The sequence below is a fragment of the Staurois parvus genome, unplaced genomic scaffold, assembly GCF_062004578.1.
Source record: "Staurois parvus isolate SC_StPar_1 unplaced genomic scaffold, SC_StPar_1.0 ptg000168l, whole genome shotgun sequence".
Lineage (NCBI taxonomy): Eukaryota > Metazoa > Chordata > Amphibia > Anura > Ranidae > Staurois > Staurois parvus.
The window spans coordinates 1,263,544-1,282,386 of NW_028317964.1; the positions used below are offsets into that span (position 1 = coordinate 1,263,544).

At 41.9% G+C, this 18,843-nt stretch overlaps 1 protein-coding gene across 6 annotated transcripts in view; it reads left to right on the forward strand.

Moving 5' to 3' along the window:
* Nucleotides 1-18,843, forward strand: part of TP53BP1 (tumor protein p53 binding protein 1) — a 146,692-nt gene that overhangs the window by 76,958 nt on the left and 50,891 nt on the right. For 5 of the 6 annotated variants that reach the window (XM_089676392.1, XM_089676394.1, XM_089676395.1 and 2 more), the window contains exons 10-14: nt 8,069-8,160; nt 8,699-8,886; nt 10,006-11,926; nt 14,718-14,837; nt 16,874-17,107. In XM_089676392.1, the coding sequence (XP_089532518.1) occupies nt 8,069-8,160; nt 8,699-8,886; nt 10,006-11,926; nt 14,718-14,837; nt 16,874-17,107 (2,555 nt within the window). The remainder of the gene's footprint in view (nt 1-8,068; nt 8,161-8,698; nt 8,887-10,005; nt 11,927-14,717; nt 14,838-16,873; nt 17,108-18,843) is intronic. The other variant, XM_089676397.1, reaches the window with a different exon arrangement.

Here is an 18,843-nt window from a genome sequence, read left to right on the forward strand (position 1 = left end):
TTTTTTTGTTCTTGGGTAGTATCAGGTCGTTTTTATAGACCGTGTTTTTTTTTGTTTTTTTTTCTCCCAAGTGAAAAAGAGCATTAACCAAAAAGTCAGGACAAAAACTAAAAAACAGAAACAATTAAAAGACAAACAAAACCAGCGCTCAAATCTTCATGCATACTAGATGGAATTCAGAATGCCAAAACGGGGAGGTGCAGCCCTTCAAAGATCGGGAAATCTGAATAAAAGCAGAATAAGTAGTCCACAATAGCAGTCAATGCAATGCTGTGCCCTAATTAGGGAAAATACTGATGTGTTTCGGGAGACGAACCCCCTTCTTCAGAGCTAAAGTGTATGCCTGCTGGTCCCATGCTTATATACCAAAGAATGCCAAAGAGGTCAAAAGGCCCTCCCCCACACATTGTGGTCCAATCGCAGAAAAGGCCGATTGGATCCACCTCCAAAAAGAAAAAAAAAAAAAAAAATGATAAAAAAAAATTAAAGATATAAAAATAAAGAGATGTAAAAATGCATAAATGGATAAGTAAATGTATAAATAATGTGTATATATAAACCACATCAATCACTAAATATATGAATGCAAAAATAAAAAGATGATATACTGTACTCGTACCCTCAGGATGGGTTTGCATGGCTCTAATAGACAATCACTGTCCCAGGTGTATCTGTCCCATGTGAAAAGCAGTATATGATAAATATGATGATGTAGATATATAAATGACGTGACTAGCCATGGGAATGACGGTGTGCATGCGCGTGGTTCAACCAAGGTGCGGTGCGCGAACAGGGCGCTGCGCGGGGCGCATGCGTACAGTCATTCCCGTGGCTAGTCACATCTACACTAAACCAGCGTACAAACGCCACGCTGGCTGCTGATAAATAAAATATATTAATTTATATAATATCTACATCATACATCATTCTATGTATCATATACTACTTTCCACATGGGACAGATACACCTGGGACAGTGATCGTCTATTAGAGCCATGCAAACCCATCCTGAGGGTACAGTATATCTTTTTATTTTGCATTCATATATGTAATGATTGATGTGGTTTATATATACATTATTAATTATTTATACCTTTATTTACTTATCCATTTTTACATCTCTTTATTTTTAGATTTATATTTATTTATTTTTATCTTTAATATTTTTTATCTTTTTTTCATTTTTTTTTTCTTTTTGGAGGTGGATCCAATCGGCCTTTTCTGCTAGTGTCTGTGTGTGTGCGTGCGTGCGTGCGTGCGCCTTTTGACCTCTTTGGCATTCTTTGGTATATAAGCACGGGACCAGCAGGAATACACTTTTACTCTGAAGAAGGGGGTTCGTCTCCCAAAACGCGTCAGTAGTTTCCCTAATTAGGGCACAGCATTGTATTGACTGCCATTGTGGACTACTTATTCTGCTTTTATTCTCCTTTTGGTTTGTGAGTATCTATTTGATTACACTATAAACACGTATACCACGGTAGTGCAGAATGAGAGTGCGCCCTTGTTTGCTTCTGTTCATAAAAAAACAGAAACCATTTGAAATAAAATTGTTACACAAACATCGTGCGTTCCAGATTGTCACAATACATACAATAGTAACTTAGCAGATACACCAGAATAAACGTAAAATCCCTAGCATGGGGACTGAAACAGCTATGCATACAAGACAGTCGTAAAATTTTAGTCCAACTAAGCTTGGCAGAGCAACACATGTCCCCTAATCGGTTACGTTTAAAGTGGTTGTAAAAGCTGAAGATTTTTTACCTTCGTACATTCTATGCACGAAGGTAAAAAAAACCTGTGTGTAGCAGTGCCCCATCCCCCTCAATACTTACTTGAGCCTCATTGCGATCCAGCAATATGAACAAAAGCCTCGTCTGTATAGGGTCTCTGCCTCCTCATTGGCTGAGACAACAAGTGGGGGCCATGTCAATCATAGCCAGTCAGCCAATGATGAGAGAGGGGTGGCGCAAGTTGTGGCTCCGTGTGCGAATGGACACATGGAGCAGCAGGTGCTCCCATAGCAAGCTGCTTGCTGTGGGGACACCCGACAGACAGTAGGGGCCAGGAGAGCCTGCTGGGGACCCGAGAAGAGGGGGATCCAGGCTGCTCTGTGCAAAACCACTACAAAACTTTAGAATCACTCAACTGCTGTAATGCTTGTCTATTCAGTGGAGGGAAACCATGGCAACCAGGTTTTTTAAAACTTTTTAGCACAACCCCTATTCTGTAGGTCAATTTTTTTTCCCTCCTTAAGTTAGAATTGATGGTATCCCTCCATTTGAGGTTGGAGGAGTAGGTGAGCCATCATGGTAAAATCAATTTTTAAGCTAACAATAAGGCCCTTGTTCATAGTAGGCTAGCATCAGCCGGATTTACATCTTCTGGGATAAGTCCCAGGACAGCTTACAAGGAATACAAAGAGGAACGTACACCAGGGGACAGGGAAGCTGATGTACAGGGAATTCAACTAGAAATAATAGTGTGTGTGTGTGATCAATTGATTGCTGACTCACCCAAAGGTTAATAAAAAGTAGATGGGTGTGGTCTCCTAAACTAATAATCTATAGACACATATGCATAGGGATAAGGGTTCCCTGGAAAAGATAGTTTCATATGGGACCATGCAGCTTTAGAAAAAAAAGAGCTTTATTAGAAAATAACACGTGCTTCGCACAGATAAAAACACAAACTGAGCATACCTCCTTCTCCTCCTCCTACTCCATCTTTTTTTTTTCATCAGGATTTATATAGCGCCAACAGTTTGCTCAGCGCTTACCTTAACAATTTAAAAAGACAACATTGTCTAGTCACCTATGCAGCTACTCATACATCCTCAAACATACACACTGAGGGGGCAAAAAGACCTGCAGCTACAATATGGTAACACATGGGGTAAATGGACCGAGATAGTGGGTGTAGGAGTATAAAGAATATTTACTCAGTGGTATGCCATGTGTTAAAGGTAGAGGTCAGATCGAAGACCAGTTGTCCTATAACCATATATAATATAGGTGGAGGGCGCCTAGAAGTTCATTTTCTTCTGCAAAAAAGAATTGCCAGTCGATATCAGTCCGGTAAATATGTCCCATAAGATGACCAATATGAGGCACCATCTGCTCCACAAACCTACAGTACTGTAGTGTGTAAGTTCATAAACAGCAATAAGTATGCATAAGTAATCGGCTTCTCACCAACTCTGTAGTGTTCACTGAGCTTGATTCCAGCAAGTCACAAGTAATTTCGGGACATTCTCACTAAACTGTGTCAAAGTGCTCTCCTTGTAAGCTGTACGGTATCAGTGGTGGTGTAAATCTGGTCCCTCTGTAATCAGTGTAACTGGAGATGCTGGATGCCCAGACCTGTGATGGAGGACAGATGAGACGGTCGCAGAACACGGTGACATCACGCACAAGGCATGCGTGAGGAGGTGCAATTCGACATGTTTCACCCAATAGGCTTGGGCTTCTTCAGGGAAAGGTGGGTCCAGTGTATCAGTGTAAAAAGAGAGCAAAACAGGGCGCACTCTCCTTGTGCATTACCGTGATAATAAGAAATTTATTATAAAACTACAAATGCATACTCACAAACCAAAAAGGTCATAAAAACAGACAATGAGTCATCGATGCCAGTTGTGGAAAGCAGAGGTCCTCAGGTAAATGTGCTAACGCGTTTCGGGAGTCAAACTCCCTTCCTCAGAGAAATAGAACTGCTAGTAACAAGATTCTCCAATCTGTCAAGGGCGGCACCTCAGCGAGTGCTAGATTCCATGTTCTCAGTGCAGCAAGAAGGTTTGAGCGCTGGTTTTTGGTTTCTGTTGCAGTGTATCAGTGTATTTATACCCTGTGGTAGGCAATACCCTTTTTTGCACTACAAGATGTCACCCATCAGCCTAATTGCAGACACACCTGCATGTAAATGGCGCACGTTACCTCCAGAAGAAATCCAGGTCATATTACTGCAATAAAGGTCTTCACTAAAAATAGATCGCATCTAAGGATCGTCACAAAATTAGTAGGGGAAAAAGAGCAAAAGGAAGAATAAATACAAACCAGATAATTTTTACATGGCTGTCATGCAGTTCTACATTATAACATCCTCATTTAAATGGAAAGGACTGCAGGAACAATACATGACAGTCATTTTGATTTCAGAAAAACCTGTAAGTTACATTTTGTGTTTAGGCCCTGTGGGGCCAGGGGGCCCAGTCTAAAAATCCACATTTTTTTTCTTTCTGCAGAAGGACTGTATTATAGTCCCCACGTCTTTTTGAGGGGTGAAGCAGAAAGATTCCCTTAACCTTCAGGCCTTCTGGATCTCCATTATGATATTCAGCGAAATGCATCGCTATAGGGCTATCTTCATCTCTACTCTTATTTTTGGAACCATATATGTGCAGGCTGAATGTACCCAAGTTTGATTGCCCAACTTGGATACAACTAGCCTGTCTGACTTTTTTATGTGTTTATAGCCGCTAGCAGTAATTACTGTGTGTTTCCAGCCTGGACAGCTCCCCCTGCCCCTCCCCGCTGGGAGAACACAATGGCTCAGTGGGAGGGGTTCCATCATCAATGCTGATTGTGTTGATGGGGGAATCTAGAGATGTTATTGCACTCCATCTATGGCTGGCTTTGGTTCTGATGACGCCTAAATCCCTGCCCACTAGAGTGTAGGGGAGTAGAGACTGCCAGGACTGGTACAGCAGCAGGGAAGAGTGGAGGACAGAGTAAGGTAGTCTTCATTATTTTTTTTGTTTGTTGTTTTTTTTGTTCCCCTAAACCTAGTTTAACAATGAACCCTTGCATTATGGGCACAGTCCACTGCAAGAGATCATTTTTTAGTTGGCCGGAGGTGGGCTTTAAATATTGTATTGAAAACATTTTATCTATGCAAAACCCAATTTTGATCTTGTCAGATTTACAGAGCTGCCTTTTATCCTTTTGCTCTCTGCCTGTGTTCTGAGTCTAGCCTTCCTAGTTCTCAGGACTTCAAATAAATTAGGGTCTATTCTTTGGAGATGAAGACAGTTGAGTTGTTTAGGAAAATTAAAATGGGTAGAGCTGTTCTCACGCAGTCCACAACAGTGCTGTGTGTTGTCCATTCCGAATAAAAAATTGAGCTTTTTTTTCTGGCAGATCTCAGGCATGTTCTGTACTTGCAAGGGTCCCTTTAACTGATAAAACATAGGGAAATATGCATGTATTTCTTTTTGCCTTGACATACATAAATGAAGTAAAGAAAAAAAATGAATTTTCACTTTGCTTAGCAACTGATGTGAAGCTCAGCCTAGTGTGTGTGTGTGTGTGTGTGTTAGTTATCTATCTACCTCGATCAATCAGCCCTCAAAATTTCAACTCCCTTGCTCGCCTTCGGCGAGTGAAAATAAACTGAGGGCAAGTGTGGAGCGTCATCGGAGGGGAGATGGGCATCCTCCTAGCCTCCGCCCCCTGTAATTCTCTTAGCAGGGCCTGGCATACAGCGGGAGTCAGCAAAGAACTAGATGAGGCGGTATGGGCGGGAGCTGCCAAAGTTTACTTTGCCTATTTAACAAGCTGGTGATTGGTTGTTTGGACTACCTAGAAACGAGTGCTGTGCTCTGCTGTCTCTCTGCATCCTAAATCAATGAAAGTGTTATTAGTTGGCTTTAATTTTTTGAATGCTATATTTACTATAGCATTAAAATATTTACTTATTTTTTATTCAGTGTAATTATTACACTGATAAAGGAAAAAAATAACCAATACCAGCAATCCTATTTAATTGATCTGACTGTGATAAATAAAAAGATAAAATATGATTGGCTACTATAGGCACTGTACACATCATTACTGCCTTAAGTAGATATTTTAATGCTTAATTAAATACAATGTTGTAACCCATAGCAACCAATCATAATATATCTTTACATGGCTTACCACAGTAAGAACAAATAAAAGGTGTTTTGGCTGTCGGGGGGGTGATGGGGGTAGAGGGCATGTTCGGGGGGGGTGATGGGGGTAGAGGGCATGTTCAGGGGGGGATGATAGGGGTAGAGGGCACGTGGGGGGGGGGTGATGGGGGTAGAGGGCACGTTGGGGGGGGGGGGGTAGAGGATATGTTCGGGGGGGGGGGGTAGAGGGCATGATCGGGGGGGGGGGGGGTGATGGGGGTAGAGGGTGTCGCAAACGTGCACAGCACACAGTGAAGGAGGCAGACTCCATTTTGTTAAGAGTATCCATTTCTCCCTTAATCTCCTTCCCCCTCCCTTCCTGAGAGGCCCAGCGACATGTGGCCAGTATGTGTGTGAGTTAGGAATGCCACAGGAGGGTCATAGGAGCTGGAAACTCCCCCAAGAGAGTTGGAGTCTCTCTGTCCACATTCTGCCAATTGTAACACCTAAGAGATAAGGCAAGCTTTCTCAGGAGCTGAAAGAGATTCTAACCTCATAAAACCTAACTCTGTGTAGGTGACAGAATCAGATAACTTCTGGTAAATCCATTTTTCCCCTATGTCTCATATCTTGGAATATAAAAGACGTACATAAAAGCCGGACACCTCGTCAGATGGCCAATGAGCAGACGAACAGTTTGGTGGGTCACTCGCCTTGTCTCGGACACTCAGGGAAGCAGAAACATAGATCTCGTGAACCGTGCAGTATATAGTTTCCTAATTCATATCTAATTAATCCTCAGACTTGTCTGCATAATAATCTACCTGCGGGTGGACTGTCACTTGTGCAGATGAAAAATTATAGGCAAATATGAGTTATGGGAGGTTTTTGCTCTAGTTGAGGCATCCACCCATATTTCCACGCCCTAAGTGGAGATTGGCCCTTGACTGCAGAGCCACCCCCCTGCGGGGGACTTTAAAACAGGCTGTGAGGCCTAAGAGGAAGAAGTTGAAGAATTCTCCCATTTTTTTTCCATCGTAACATGGGGAGATCAAACCACCCTTCTGCTCTGAAACTTTAATCTGCTAACCCAGGACTTTGGCAAGTACTTTTAACCCTTTCACCTCTCTCTGATACCTCTTTGCTGTGCTATGGTTCTTTGTATATATATATCTTAGTCACATCTTTGTTCTGTAAATATTTTTATTGCTCCAGTTTGACCTTTTTAGTAATAAATCTTTGTTTTTGAAAGTGTTGAACTGTTTCTATAGCTCTGTATTGCAACTCACGAATTCCTGCCTCTAAAGAGACGCTACTGTGGTTGTTTAAACCTCTGTATAACCAGCCTGCGGACCGTTTTTATACAGACGATTATCTCAATCAATATAGTGTTATAGCTGATAACGCCGAGTTTCCTCTTTCTCTGTACAAAAAGGAGGTGGTGGCAGTGTGAAGGGTTAATTGCGTAATTAACCTGACCCAGTAACAATCGCTCAGGCTGCCGGTACATCGATCTGTATCCATTAGCTGGGAAATCGTTGTGCAGTGTGCAGCTGGGTGTGGCATTGTTACGCACGTCACATCGCGGGTTTAGATCGGCTAGCCCTTCGGTCACGAGTTTGGGTGAGAAGGTCTGGGGTCTGACGCCGCGATTGTGACAGAGGGCATGTCTGGGAGGGGGCTGTAAAGGGGGAATAAAGTACATGGTGGTGTGTGAAAGGGGGTAAAGGACAATGCTGCGGAGGGTGGGGTGTTTGTGAAAGGGGGTAGAGGAGAAGGCTGTGGGGGGTGAGGGATGTGTGAAAGTGGGTAGAGGACATGGATGTGGGGAGGGATGTAAAGGGGGGCAAAGGATACTGCTGTGAATGTAACCTAATTCTGCATAGAATATTTAACCGTGTCATTTCATGAGATAATTTACGATGGCGTGAGTAGCGGCGGTGCAGGGTAGGGGTTGGGTGGGGCAACTGCTGGTGAGTAATTCTTATGGCCTGGCTAGTAGCTCTGGACTTGAAATTTTGATCCCTGGTGTGTGTGTGTGTATTTTGAAGATGTAAATGTCTGTTCCTTACATATATCATATGTACAGAGAAGTCTTTAGTTAGTTCAGCACCTCTGCCAGTTTCGAAGTGTTTTGCGTATGGGATATGCATTCTCTGGATAACCGGTGCGCATGTATTTTCTTTCCTCCTGTAGAGTTCCCACAGACCTCGCTTCTCCCTCCCCAGATGATATCCAACCTACTCCCATTATTGTTCCCAGCTCCCCCACAGGGCAGCATGAAGAAGGTAATCCTCTGTCTGTGTGATTGATCTTGTCCTTGTTGTCTATGTACCAGTTGTTGCTTTCTAAGTAACTTGGGTAAAAATAAAAACAATCTTGTACAAATTCTGTTGGTTTGTGTTAAATGATGCTTGCAGTTTACCACTTGGCCTCCTTGTCCTCATCAGTGGCCATGGTTTGCAAGTAGTGACTGAAAGACTGATTGTAGAGTACAGCTATAGAAGTTCAGAGGCAGTTGACATGGTTTGAGTATTCAGAGTTGAGGTTCTGTTGGTAAGTTCCTGTGGACTGACTGTGAAAAGGAAAAAAAGTGGATCCCTAGGACAGAACATTGCGGATAGTTTTATGAAGTCCTCCTTGATCTCCAGGAATGTCGTCAGTCATGCCTAGACAAAAGAAGTTAGAACTAGCATGCTACCTCACAGGCTTCATTAGGATCAGTGGGTTAAAATGAATAATTGTTTCTGGGATGAGTTTCTTCATGTTTTGTGGGCTTCTTTTGTATATGTTATATTACCACTTGTGTGCATATTTATTTTCTAGTTGAAGACATGGACACCTCAGTACCCTCAAATAAGACAGAAGTGGATGTACAGCCACAGATAGAAGCTACAGGTTCCAAGAGTTGCCCCTTTGTCCCTGTTCCTCAAGTATCCACTCCAGTTTGCCAAAGTGTTCCAACATTTGTGTCAGGGTCATTTGCCGTACCCTCACAGCCAGAGTTCTCCCATGTAAGTTTCTTGAAGTATTTTCTTGTGCTTATGTCTGGTCTCCTGTTGTATAGCATGATTTGGAAGCATTTAAAGTGTTACTAAACCCACAACAGTAAAATCAATCTGTTTTTTTGCAGTAAAGCATGTTTGTTATACTCACTGTGGAACCTAAAGGGTTAATGCTCTGCATTGTGTAAAAAGGCTGTTTGATCCTGTCTTCTCTGATCCTCCCCTTCTTCCACAGTCCCCAATCCATCCGCTGTTAGTACAGAGCTGAAGGAGTCACTTTGCAGATTCTTAGTTTGGTGTGTAGTACTAGAGATTTATTTATTTTTTTCTTGGGAGAGTGCATGTAATCAGCACAGGGCCAATCAGCACTGTCCAGACAGAGGGTCAGGTGTCATGCAGCCTCATAGGACAGTCAGAGGAGAATGAAAAGTCCTCCTACGAGCTTTAACCAGTGCTCGGCCAGACACTGATAGAGGTCACAAGGCTGCTATATACTGCTGAGGAGAACAGGGATATACCAGTTTATATTTACTAAAATAATTGCATTTCTGTGTTCTGTGTAGTGTGGGTTTACATGATATAGTGAATGCAGGGTGATGAGTTTAGTAACGCTTTAATTTGTGAGTAGGCCATGCAGGCTGAGCACCAAGGGGGTTGCCACGGTACTAGGACTGTTGGTTTGGGTGATATTTTGAGACAAGGTTGGCGTTGACCGGGAAAGGACGAGTTTAGCTTGGTGTCCTACTGCTTCACTTTTTTTGGTTTACCAGTTGCAGCATTTTTTTTTTTTTTACAACTCACAGTAGTGTCACATTATCTCAAGTTGCTGCTGTATCCGGAGATGGCCACATGGAAGTTTTAGCCAGGAAAAATAATTTTGTGGCAGGTAGTACAATAGAGATTGGCAATGTGGTTTCTTTTTGGGATGTTTGTAATTTATTATACCTGTGTGTACTATTAATTTGTTCACACAAATCTACTGATTTCTTTTATAATGAATGGCAAACTTTTCTAATCTTGATACTGTAATAAAATTTAATTTCCTGGTCTATTCCCCATATATTATTTTGTACATAAAAGGAGATATTTGGTATGCAGTTCAACAAATTATTTGCAACTATTTTGCAGGATGTTTTCATACCAACTCCAAGTCTTGAAGACTCTCCTTCCAGAGAGAAGCCCCACCAGTTACAATTCCCAAAGGGTGAGGAGGATCAGAAAGCTTTAGATCTAAAGCTTGAACTTTCTGAAGACTTGAAACATACTGAGGGTGAAGTAACAGATGACTGTAATCTACTATTATCCACAAGTGAACCTAGTGAACTCCTGGAGGTGGGCCAGACTCCTGAAGGAGCAGATGGTGGGGCTACACAAATTGAAGTGGCCGAAGAAACTAGTCACCCTTCATTAGACCAAGAAAACCAAACTGTGTGTGACCCAGCACTATTGGCAAATAAAGGCGATCTATCTGCAAACCGTAAACTCCCGTCATCTGAATGTGTTGACTTAAGTGATAAAAATAACAGCAAAGTTGTTGATTGTATCACCATTACGTGCAGTTCTGAAAGTCAGGCACTCTTGGTACCATCATTAGATTCTGATGCTTCTTTAAGCATTTTAGACCAACACATATCAGACCAAAAGTCAACTGTAGTTGTTGACGGTGTGTCTGATGATGTAGAGGAAGTTCCTGAAACTCCATGTGAGAAGGACAGTGAGGATTATATGGTAACTGAAAGTGAGCATGAAAAAATGGAGGGCAACCTAAATCTAGCACTGTCTGAGACTCAGCATCCTTGCAAAGAGGATGTGGAACCATTAGACAATGAAGAAGCAATGGAAGTGGACCAAGAAGCACCCTCTCCAGATAATTTACCAAAGCCTGTTGAAGGTCAAAAAGAAATGCTGCCGTCAGAAAATGATGCTGCTATGCATATGGAGACTAGCCCTAGCATAGTATCTAAAGTTGAAAATGTTCCTGCACAAACTGAAATGACTGAATGTAACAAATCTCCAACCACACCTACTAAAGAATTACATATAGATAAAACAAGTGCTGATCAGAAAGCTAATGAATCTAATTCTCCCAAAGATAAATCTGAGCTAATTTGTCAAGTAGGTGACAACCCAGATAATGTGAAGTCAGAATGTGTCGTGCCTTTAGCTATTGATTGTAACATTTCAGTAAACCCTCCGCAGCAGAGTTCATATCTTCCATCTACAAGCACTGATTTTCTTGCAACTAAAGCAGAGAAGTTACCAGATCCAGACCAACAGCATTGTGCCCTTCTGGAAGGTTCAGTAGATATGAATATCATGGAGAAAGAAACTCAGCAGTATCTGGTGCCTGTTGAAAATAAGGAATGTATTAAACAAAACAGGAATGACACAGTGTCAGTATGCCCTAATGCACTAAAACCACAGAGCACGGAAAATGCTGATATAACAGTGCAAGCAGAACAGAAGCTACCAATAGTTGAAGCAGCACCAGATGTCAAAGAGGACCTTCATGGAAATAAAAACTTGTGTGGGTTTAGCAAAAAACAAGCAAATGAAACCTGTAGTGTTATTGTAATAGAAGATACTCAAGAGTTGGCAGATAGTAATCAACAAGAGCCTATCCTAGCAAAAGATGTACCTGACTCTGGACAAAAGAAAAAAGCTGAACTTTCTGTAGCAGAAGTGAATGAATCACCTGTTTGTGCTCTGCAAAATCCATGTGAGGCTCCACAGAACAAGACAAGTATTTCTGAGGATTTGAAACGGATAGAATCTCGGCGCACAGAGAAAGATGTTCCAGTTTCTAGTATTAATGATGTCCAGAAAGAATTAGATCGGAATCCTGAAACTGTTTCTGTCCAGAAAGAACATCAGCAGGCTGTACTGCTGAGAGTGGATAACAATCCCAACGCTTTTCCTTTGTCATTTAATAAATGTACACCTGATACATCTGTTGCTTCTTGTGAGGATGATGCACATGGAGTGGATTCAGAGTTCCAGGAAAAAACAGGAGAGCAATCCACACGTAGTATATGTGAAAGCTCTAGCGGTAAGTGAAAGAGAAAATTTAAAGTTCTATTAAAAGCAAGTAAAAAAAATATATATAATTTTATACTTGCCTGCTCAATTAAGGTTTTTCTCACAGCGCAGCCCTAATCTTCCTCTTCTCATGTCCCTTGCTGGTGCTCCTGGCCCCTCCCTCATGCCAAGTGCCCCCAAAGCAAGCAACTTGCTATTGGGGCACCCAAGCAGGCTCACTCCCAAGGCACTGCTATTCGTGTCCATTCACACACACGGCTGCAGCTTGGCTGCCCCCCCCCCCTCCCCCATTGTGTCCATTCACACACACAGTGTGCTCCCCCCCCATTGACTTCCTGCCTGTGATTGACAGCCAGTGACTCTTGCTGCTGTCTCAGCCAATGAGGAAAGAGAGTCCCCACAGCGTCCATGAACATTCTCCTGAAACCACACACCCCTGGGGAGCGCATCAGGCACACTCTGTGATCTGTGTCCTGACTCAGCTGATCACAGATTGCAGCAAAGAGCCAATCACAGCGGCCCTTTACCATGTGATCAGCTGTGTCCAATCACAGATGATCACATTGTAAACACACTTGCTGGTTATCGGTAGTACTTTCCTCCCGTGCTGTCACAGCGTGAGGAGAGCAGATCCGGTAACCAGCAAATGTGACGGGATATGTACACAGATAATCAGGGTACTGATTATCAGTGCTGCCTGTCAGTGCCCATTAGTGCCAGCTATCAGTGCCGCCTCATCCGTGCATGTCAGTGCAGCCTCATCAGCGCACATCAGTGAAGGAGAAAAGTTACTTATTTGCAAAACTTTATAACCGGAACTAAAAACAAAATTATTTTTTTTTAAACTTTCGGTCTTTTTTTTTTTTTTTTTTCCCCATTAACCAAAAAATAAAATAACCCAGTGGTGATTAAATGCTACCAAAAGAAAGCTGTTTTTGTATGAAAAAAAAGATCATTTCATATGGGTGCAGTGTTGCATGACCACACAATTGTCATTGAAAGTGTGAGAGCGCTGAAAGCTGAAAATTGGCATGGGCAGGAAGGGGGTAAAAGTGCCCGGTATTGAAGTGGTTGATGTTTTGTTTTTTTTTTTTAAATATATACAGGTGAAACTCAAAAAATTAGAATATCGTGCAAAAGTTCATTTATTTCAGTAATGCAACTTAAAAGGTGAAACTAATATATGAGATAGACTCATTACATGCAAAGCAAGATAGTTCAAGCCGTGATTTGTCATAATTGTGATGATTATGGCTTACAGCTCATGAAAACTCCAAATCCACAATCTCAGAAAATGAGAATATTGTGAAAAGGTGCAATATTCTCGGCTCAAAGTGTCCCACTCTAATCAGCTAATTAAGCCATAACACCTGCAAAGGGTTCCTGAGCCTTTAAATGGTCTCTCAGTCTGGTTTAGTAGGAATCACAATCATGGAAAAGACTGCTGACCTGACAGTTGTGCAGAAAACCATCATTGACACCCTCCATAAGGAGGGAAAGCCTCAAAAGGTAATTGCAAAAGAAGTTGGATGTTCCCAAAGTGCTGTATCAAAGCACATTAATAGAAAGTTATGTGGAAGGGAAAAGTGTGGAAGAAAAAGGTGCACAAGCAGCAGGGATGACCGTAGCCTGGAGAGGATTGTAAGGAAAAGGCCATTCAAAAGTGTTGGGGGCTTTCACAAGGAGTGGACTGAGGCTGGAGTCAGTGCATCAAGAGCCACCACACACAGACGGATCCTGAACATGGGCTTCAAATGTCATATTCCTCTTGTCAAGCCGCTCCTGAACAACAAACGTCAGAAGCGTCTTACCTGGGCTAAAGAAAAACAGGCCTGGTCTGTTGCTCAGTGGTCCAACGTCCTCTTTTCTGATAGCAATTTTTGCATCTCATTTAGAAACCAAGGACCCAGAGTATGGAGGAAGAATGGAGAGGCACACACTGCAAGATGCTTGAAGTCCAGTGTGAAGTTTCCACAGTCTGATGATTTGGGGAGCCATGTCATCTGCTGGTGTTGGTCCACTGTGCTTCATTAAGTCCAGGGTCAACGCAGCCGTCTGCTAGGAGATTTTGGAGCACTTCATGCTTCCTTCTGCAGATGAGCTTTATGGGGATGCTGACTTCATTTTCCAGCAGGACTTGGCACCTGCCCACACTGCCAAAAGCACCAAAACCTGGTCCAATGACCGTGGGATTACTGGGCTTGATTGGCCAGCAAACTCGCCTGACCTGAACCCCATAGAGAATCTATGGGGCATTGCCAAGAGAAAGATGAGAGACATGAGACCGAACAATGCAGAAGAGCTGAAGGCCGCTATTGAAGCATCCTGGTCTTCCATAACACCTCAGCAGTGCCACAGGCTGATAGCTTCCATGCCATGCCGCATTGAGGCAGTAATTGCTGCAAAAGGGGCCCAAACCAAGTACTGAGTACATATGCATGCTTATACTTTTCAGAGGTCCGATATTCTTCTATGTACAATCCTTGTTTTATTGATTTGCATGTAATATTCTAATTTTCTGAGATTGTGGCTTTGGGGTTTTCATGAGCTGTAAGCCATAATCATCACAATTATGACAAATCACAGCTTGAACTATCTTGCTTTGCATGTAATGAGTCTATCTCATATATTAGTTTCACCTTTTAAGTTGCATTACTGAAATAAATGAACTTTTACATGATATTCAAATTTTTCAAGTTTCACCTGTACACTTTAAAGTAGCAAACAGTATTCAGTTGTAAATTGGTAAAAGCTCACTGGGTCTTGATTTTTTTATGTATCGAACTGTTTTCTTCTTCCAGAAACCCCATTCCACTTTACCTTACCAAAGGAAGGGGACCTTATTCAGCCAGTAAGCACGGTTACCCCACCCATGATTGGTCAGTTGAAACGTGGACCAAGAAGGCATAGTACACCAATTGGTGAGTTTGTTATAGGTATACGGTTTTTACAAATCCTTTTCATAACTTTTTGTTCTTTCAGGTTACTGTAAGTCACACATAATACGGGTTTTCTTTGAATCTAGCCCATAAACTTCTTTTATTGCTGTGCAGATTTCTTTTTTCTTGTGTCATTCCCTCCTTCATAGCTTAATACGTGAAAAAAGATGGCTTCTATAAAGCATACTTTAGTGTTGAAGAACATTTTTCTGAGACTGTCCTCTTGATTTAAGACACTAAAGGAAAACCTACTTGAGGGTGTATGTTTAATGTAAAAGGTTTGTTTTTTTTATTGAAGCAGATCAGCTGGTCTGTTTTTAGAGCAGTGGTGGTAATTCTGTTATGTTTATGCCTTTTTGATCTCCTGTTTCTTAAGCTGGCCATACACTGATTGACATTCGACTGGTTCAGCAGGGACTGACTGAGTTTTGATCAGTGTATGGGAAGCTCCTGCTCAACAGAAGTTGATCAACTTCTGTCTTTGGGACCTGTGGGAAAATATTCCTCACTGCTCACTGTATTCCAACAGCCGCGGGGGTTGTCGTTAGAATGCAGTGTCCCAGAGGGAGGATTTCTCCATCCACCTCATTTGTTTGGAAGGAGGGATCAGTCTCTTAAAATGAACAGTGTATAGCCAGCTTTATTTTATTACTTTTTTAATTGTGGGGAGGTACATATTTGGGGAGAAATGCAAAAATAAAGGGCACCTGTAATAATATTTATGAATAAATGCACCAAAATAATAGAACTCAAACCATCTAACTCCCACCAATCAACCCCCCCCCCCCCTTTTCCCGTTGAAGCAGAACTTCACTCTCAATTTACATTGACTATTTTAATCCTTATGCTGCTAGCATTAATATATAGGTAGGAAAGTATATTATTTTTACTTGTGTTAAACTGTTGTGGTTTTTTTTTTTTGTGTGTTACATTTCTTCAGTGATTTCCTGGTTTCCATGCCTAGGCAAATGTCATTCATCCTAGGAGTCTTCAGGAAGGGAGAAGGGGCTTTCTCAGCTAAGCACACCCCCCTGCCTGCATGCCTGATTTAAGAGCAATGCATTCCAGATTACAGGAAGTAAATTCCTCTGGCCTTATTTAAGATGGCCACTGCCAGAAATGCTAGGATGGTGTTTTTCAAACTGATTTCTCAGCAAAATAAAACATGGATACTTGAATGGATGGGGGGGATTTGCTTTGAATATTTAAAAATGAATTCAGGAGTGTCATTGGTTTGTGCTGCTCAGATGCAGTGTAGTTCCGCTTTTAAGTGTTCCCTAGTATTTTAGTGTGTGCGTGCGTGTAACTTGTATTTCTTCTGACTGGACATTATGGGGTTAACTTCCTAAAACTGGAAAGTACAAAATCTGTTGCAGCTCTGCATAGATACCAATCGGCTTCCAGGTTTTTTGGTCAAATTTTAATTGAACAAGCTGAAGTCAGAAGCTGATTGGCTTCCATGCACAGATGCATCAGAGTTTGCACTTTCCAGTTTTAGTGAATCAGCCCCTATATGTTTGGTCCTCTTTCTCTTCAATCCTTTCCTGATAGTGGGCAGTCCTGGATGATGTGGTGCTGCGCACATGATACCACCCTCTGCATTAATACACAGAGTACAGGGCGTTGTAGTGATGCTGCTTTATGGGGAGGAGTCATAGCACCCTGCACTCAGCCTATCCTCAGTCTTTGGGGCTGAGTGATGCTGGACCTAGAAAAGGTACTGCAGGGGAAAGCTTTGGATTCAATAGGTGTTTTATCTTTATCTCAAGGGTAAAGTTTTTTTTTTTTTGTTTTTTTTTTTTGTTTTTGTTTTTTTTTTAATGCTCAGAGCTTGAAATATTATATTGCATGTTTTGATAAGCATTTCACACCTTTTGGTCATTTGTTTCCTTTCTTACTTCCTCTGTTCAACTGCATTCATTTAGGATATACTCTAAAAGAAAAAAAGATATTTGGGCTTTTAACAAATTTTTTTTTTTTTTTTTTCATTTGAAAATTTTGAATTTCTACTGTTTCAGTGGTCGGAGGCTGTCCAGACAGCACCTTGGCAACCAGTGATGTAACAGCTGAGAGCACGGTGGCATCCAACAATGTCACGGTTGAGAGTGCCATGGTGACCACAGATGTGTCTGAGGAAAGCGAAAGGGGAAATTCTGGATCTGCCTATGATGATGGAAAATTGTGTCTGAGAATGAAACTTATCACACCCGTAAATGAGGAGAGTGATGGGGCTCCGCAGTTTAACTTGGAAAGTAAGAAGCTAAATAAAAGAGATGCGCTTCTCAGGACAGCCTGAGGGGTCGACTCATGAAAACTGGAGATGATGAAAAAAGCAACCAGGTTCTGTTTTAGGATATAGAAGGTACAACTATTGCCATAGCAAACAAATGCAACGCACAATCTGGACAACGGCTTTGTTTGCTCCAGTTTTCATAAAACATCCATATTGTGCAAGGATCTGTACAAGGTTTCATATTTTGCTAGGTCTGTTCTCTGTACTGTTTGTACAAGCCAAAGCCGTGCACAGCAGCAAGATTCATTTTGTTCTCTGTGTCGGGGGGGGATGTATTGGAAATATCTAGCTATAGAAAAGTAGCTGCATGCAGTATTACCGATTAGGCACATAGAATGCATGTTCAAAATTGATCCAATATGTCTGATTTGGGCCACATGCCACCAGCTGTAAAAGTAGCAGTCTTCTTCCTACTTTTTTAGGGTTGAAGTAGACCTCTTACAAACCTGAGCACTTCAAACTGGGTATATGATTAAAAGTCATAAAGACAGGTTGTCATTAACGAAAACCGTATATCTAAATGATCAGTAAATGTAGAAATATAGGCAGTAGTCATAATGTTTGTAAACGTTTGAGGCCTTGTTCACACCATGGTGCAGAGACATGAGTTTTTCTGCACGGCACAATGAAATAAATTGTTCTCTATGTGCCCTGTTCACACCACAACTATAGTATGTGCAGACTCTGTGCAGGAATCTGCAACGTGCACAGTGGCTAAACTCACTTCCATCTGGCAGAACTAGAGTTGTTGGTTTGAATCTCAGCCATGGCACCACCTGCCTGGAGTTTGCATGTTCTCCCTGTACCTGTGTAGGTTTTCTCTGGGTACATCGGTTTCCTCCCACACTCCAAAGACATACTGGTAGGTTAATTGGATCCTGTCTAAATTGGCCCTAATATGTGTATGTATGAATGTGAGTTAGGGACCTTAGATTGTACGCTGCTCGAGGGACTGATTTTAAAGTTCTATATATATGTGTGTGTGCGTATATATGATATATATGATATATATATATATATATATATATATATATAGTAAACTACTGCATAAATTGACTATATAATTCACTGTAATAAATAACTCATTGAAACAAGCATGTAAACTGATGGAAACTTGTGTCTCTGCAAGTGAAATCTGCACATCAGTTTCCATCAGTTTTTCTGCATGTATATTGTGAACGAGGCCTAACTGTTCAAGTCATGCTCGCCCTCCTACTCCCACTCCTTGAACAGTCTCTTTGATCTTTTAATATTATCAATGTATATTGGTGAGCAGTATGTAGGCTCGGAAGGGTGGAATGGATAAATAAAACTGATTTTACAGGAAAATGGATAGCTGCATGTAGTGATCCAGTCATTCTACTCAAAAGAATTTGCAAAGGAAGATGAGTAATGGTTGCCCAGTGGGCTGCAACGTTAATCTTCACTCTCTTGCACAGCTATGGCCACTCGTGGTGCCCACACATCCAGGTGCATCAGATGCCTCACCCCTCATTGCTCACTATGATTAAACACCATATTTAACCACTTCCAGACTGGCAGTTGTATATAAACGGCCGGACGGTGGCACTGCAGGGTCGGGTGGCCGTTTATAAACGACCTCCCCGCACCCTGCTTGTGCGCGCTCCCTGGGAGCGCGTGCACCGCGATCTGGTGCCCGCTGTGTCCTCCGGACACAGTGAAACACCGATCGTT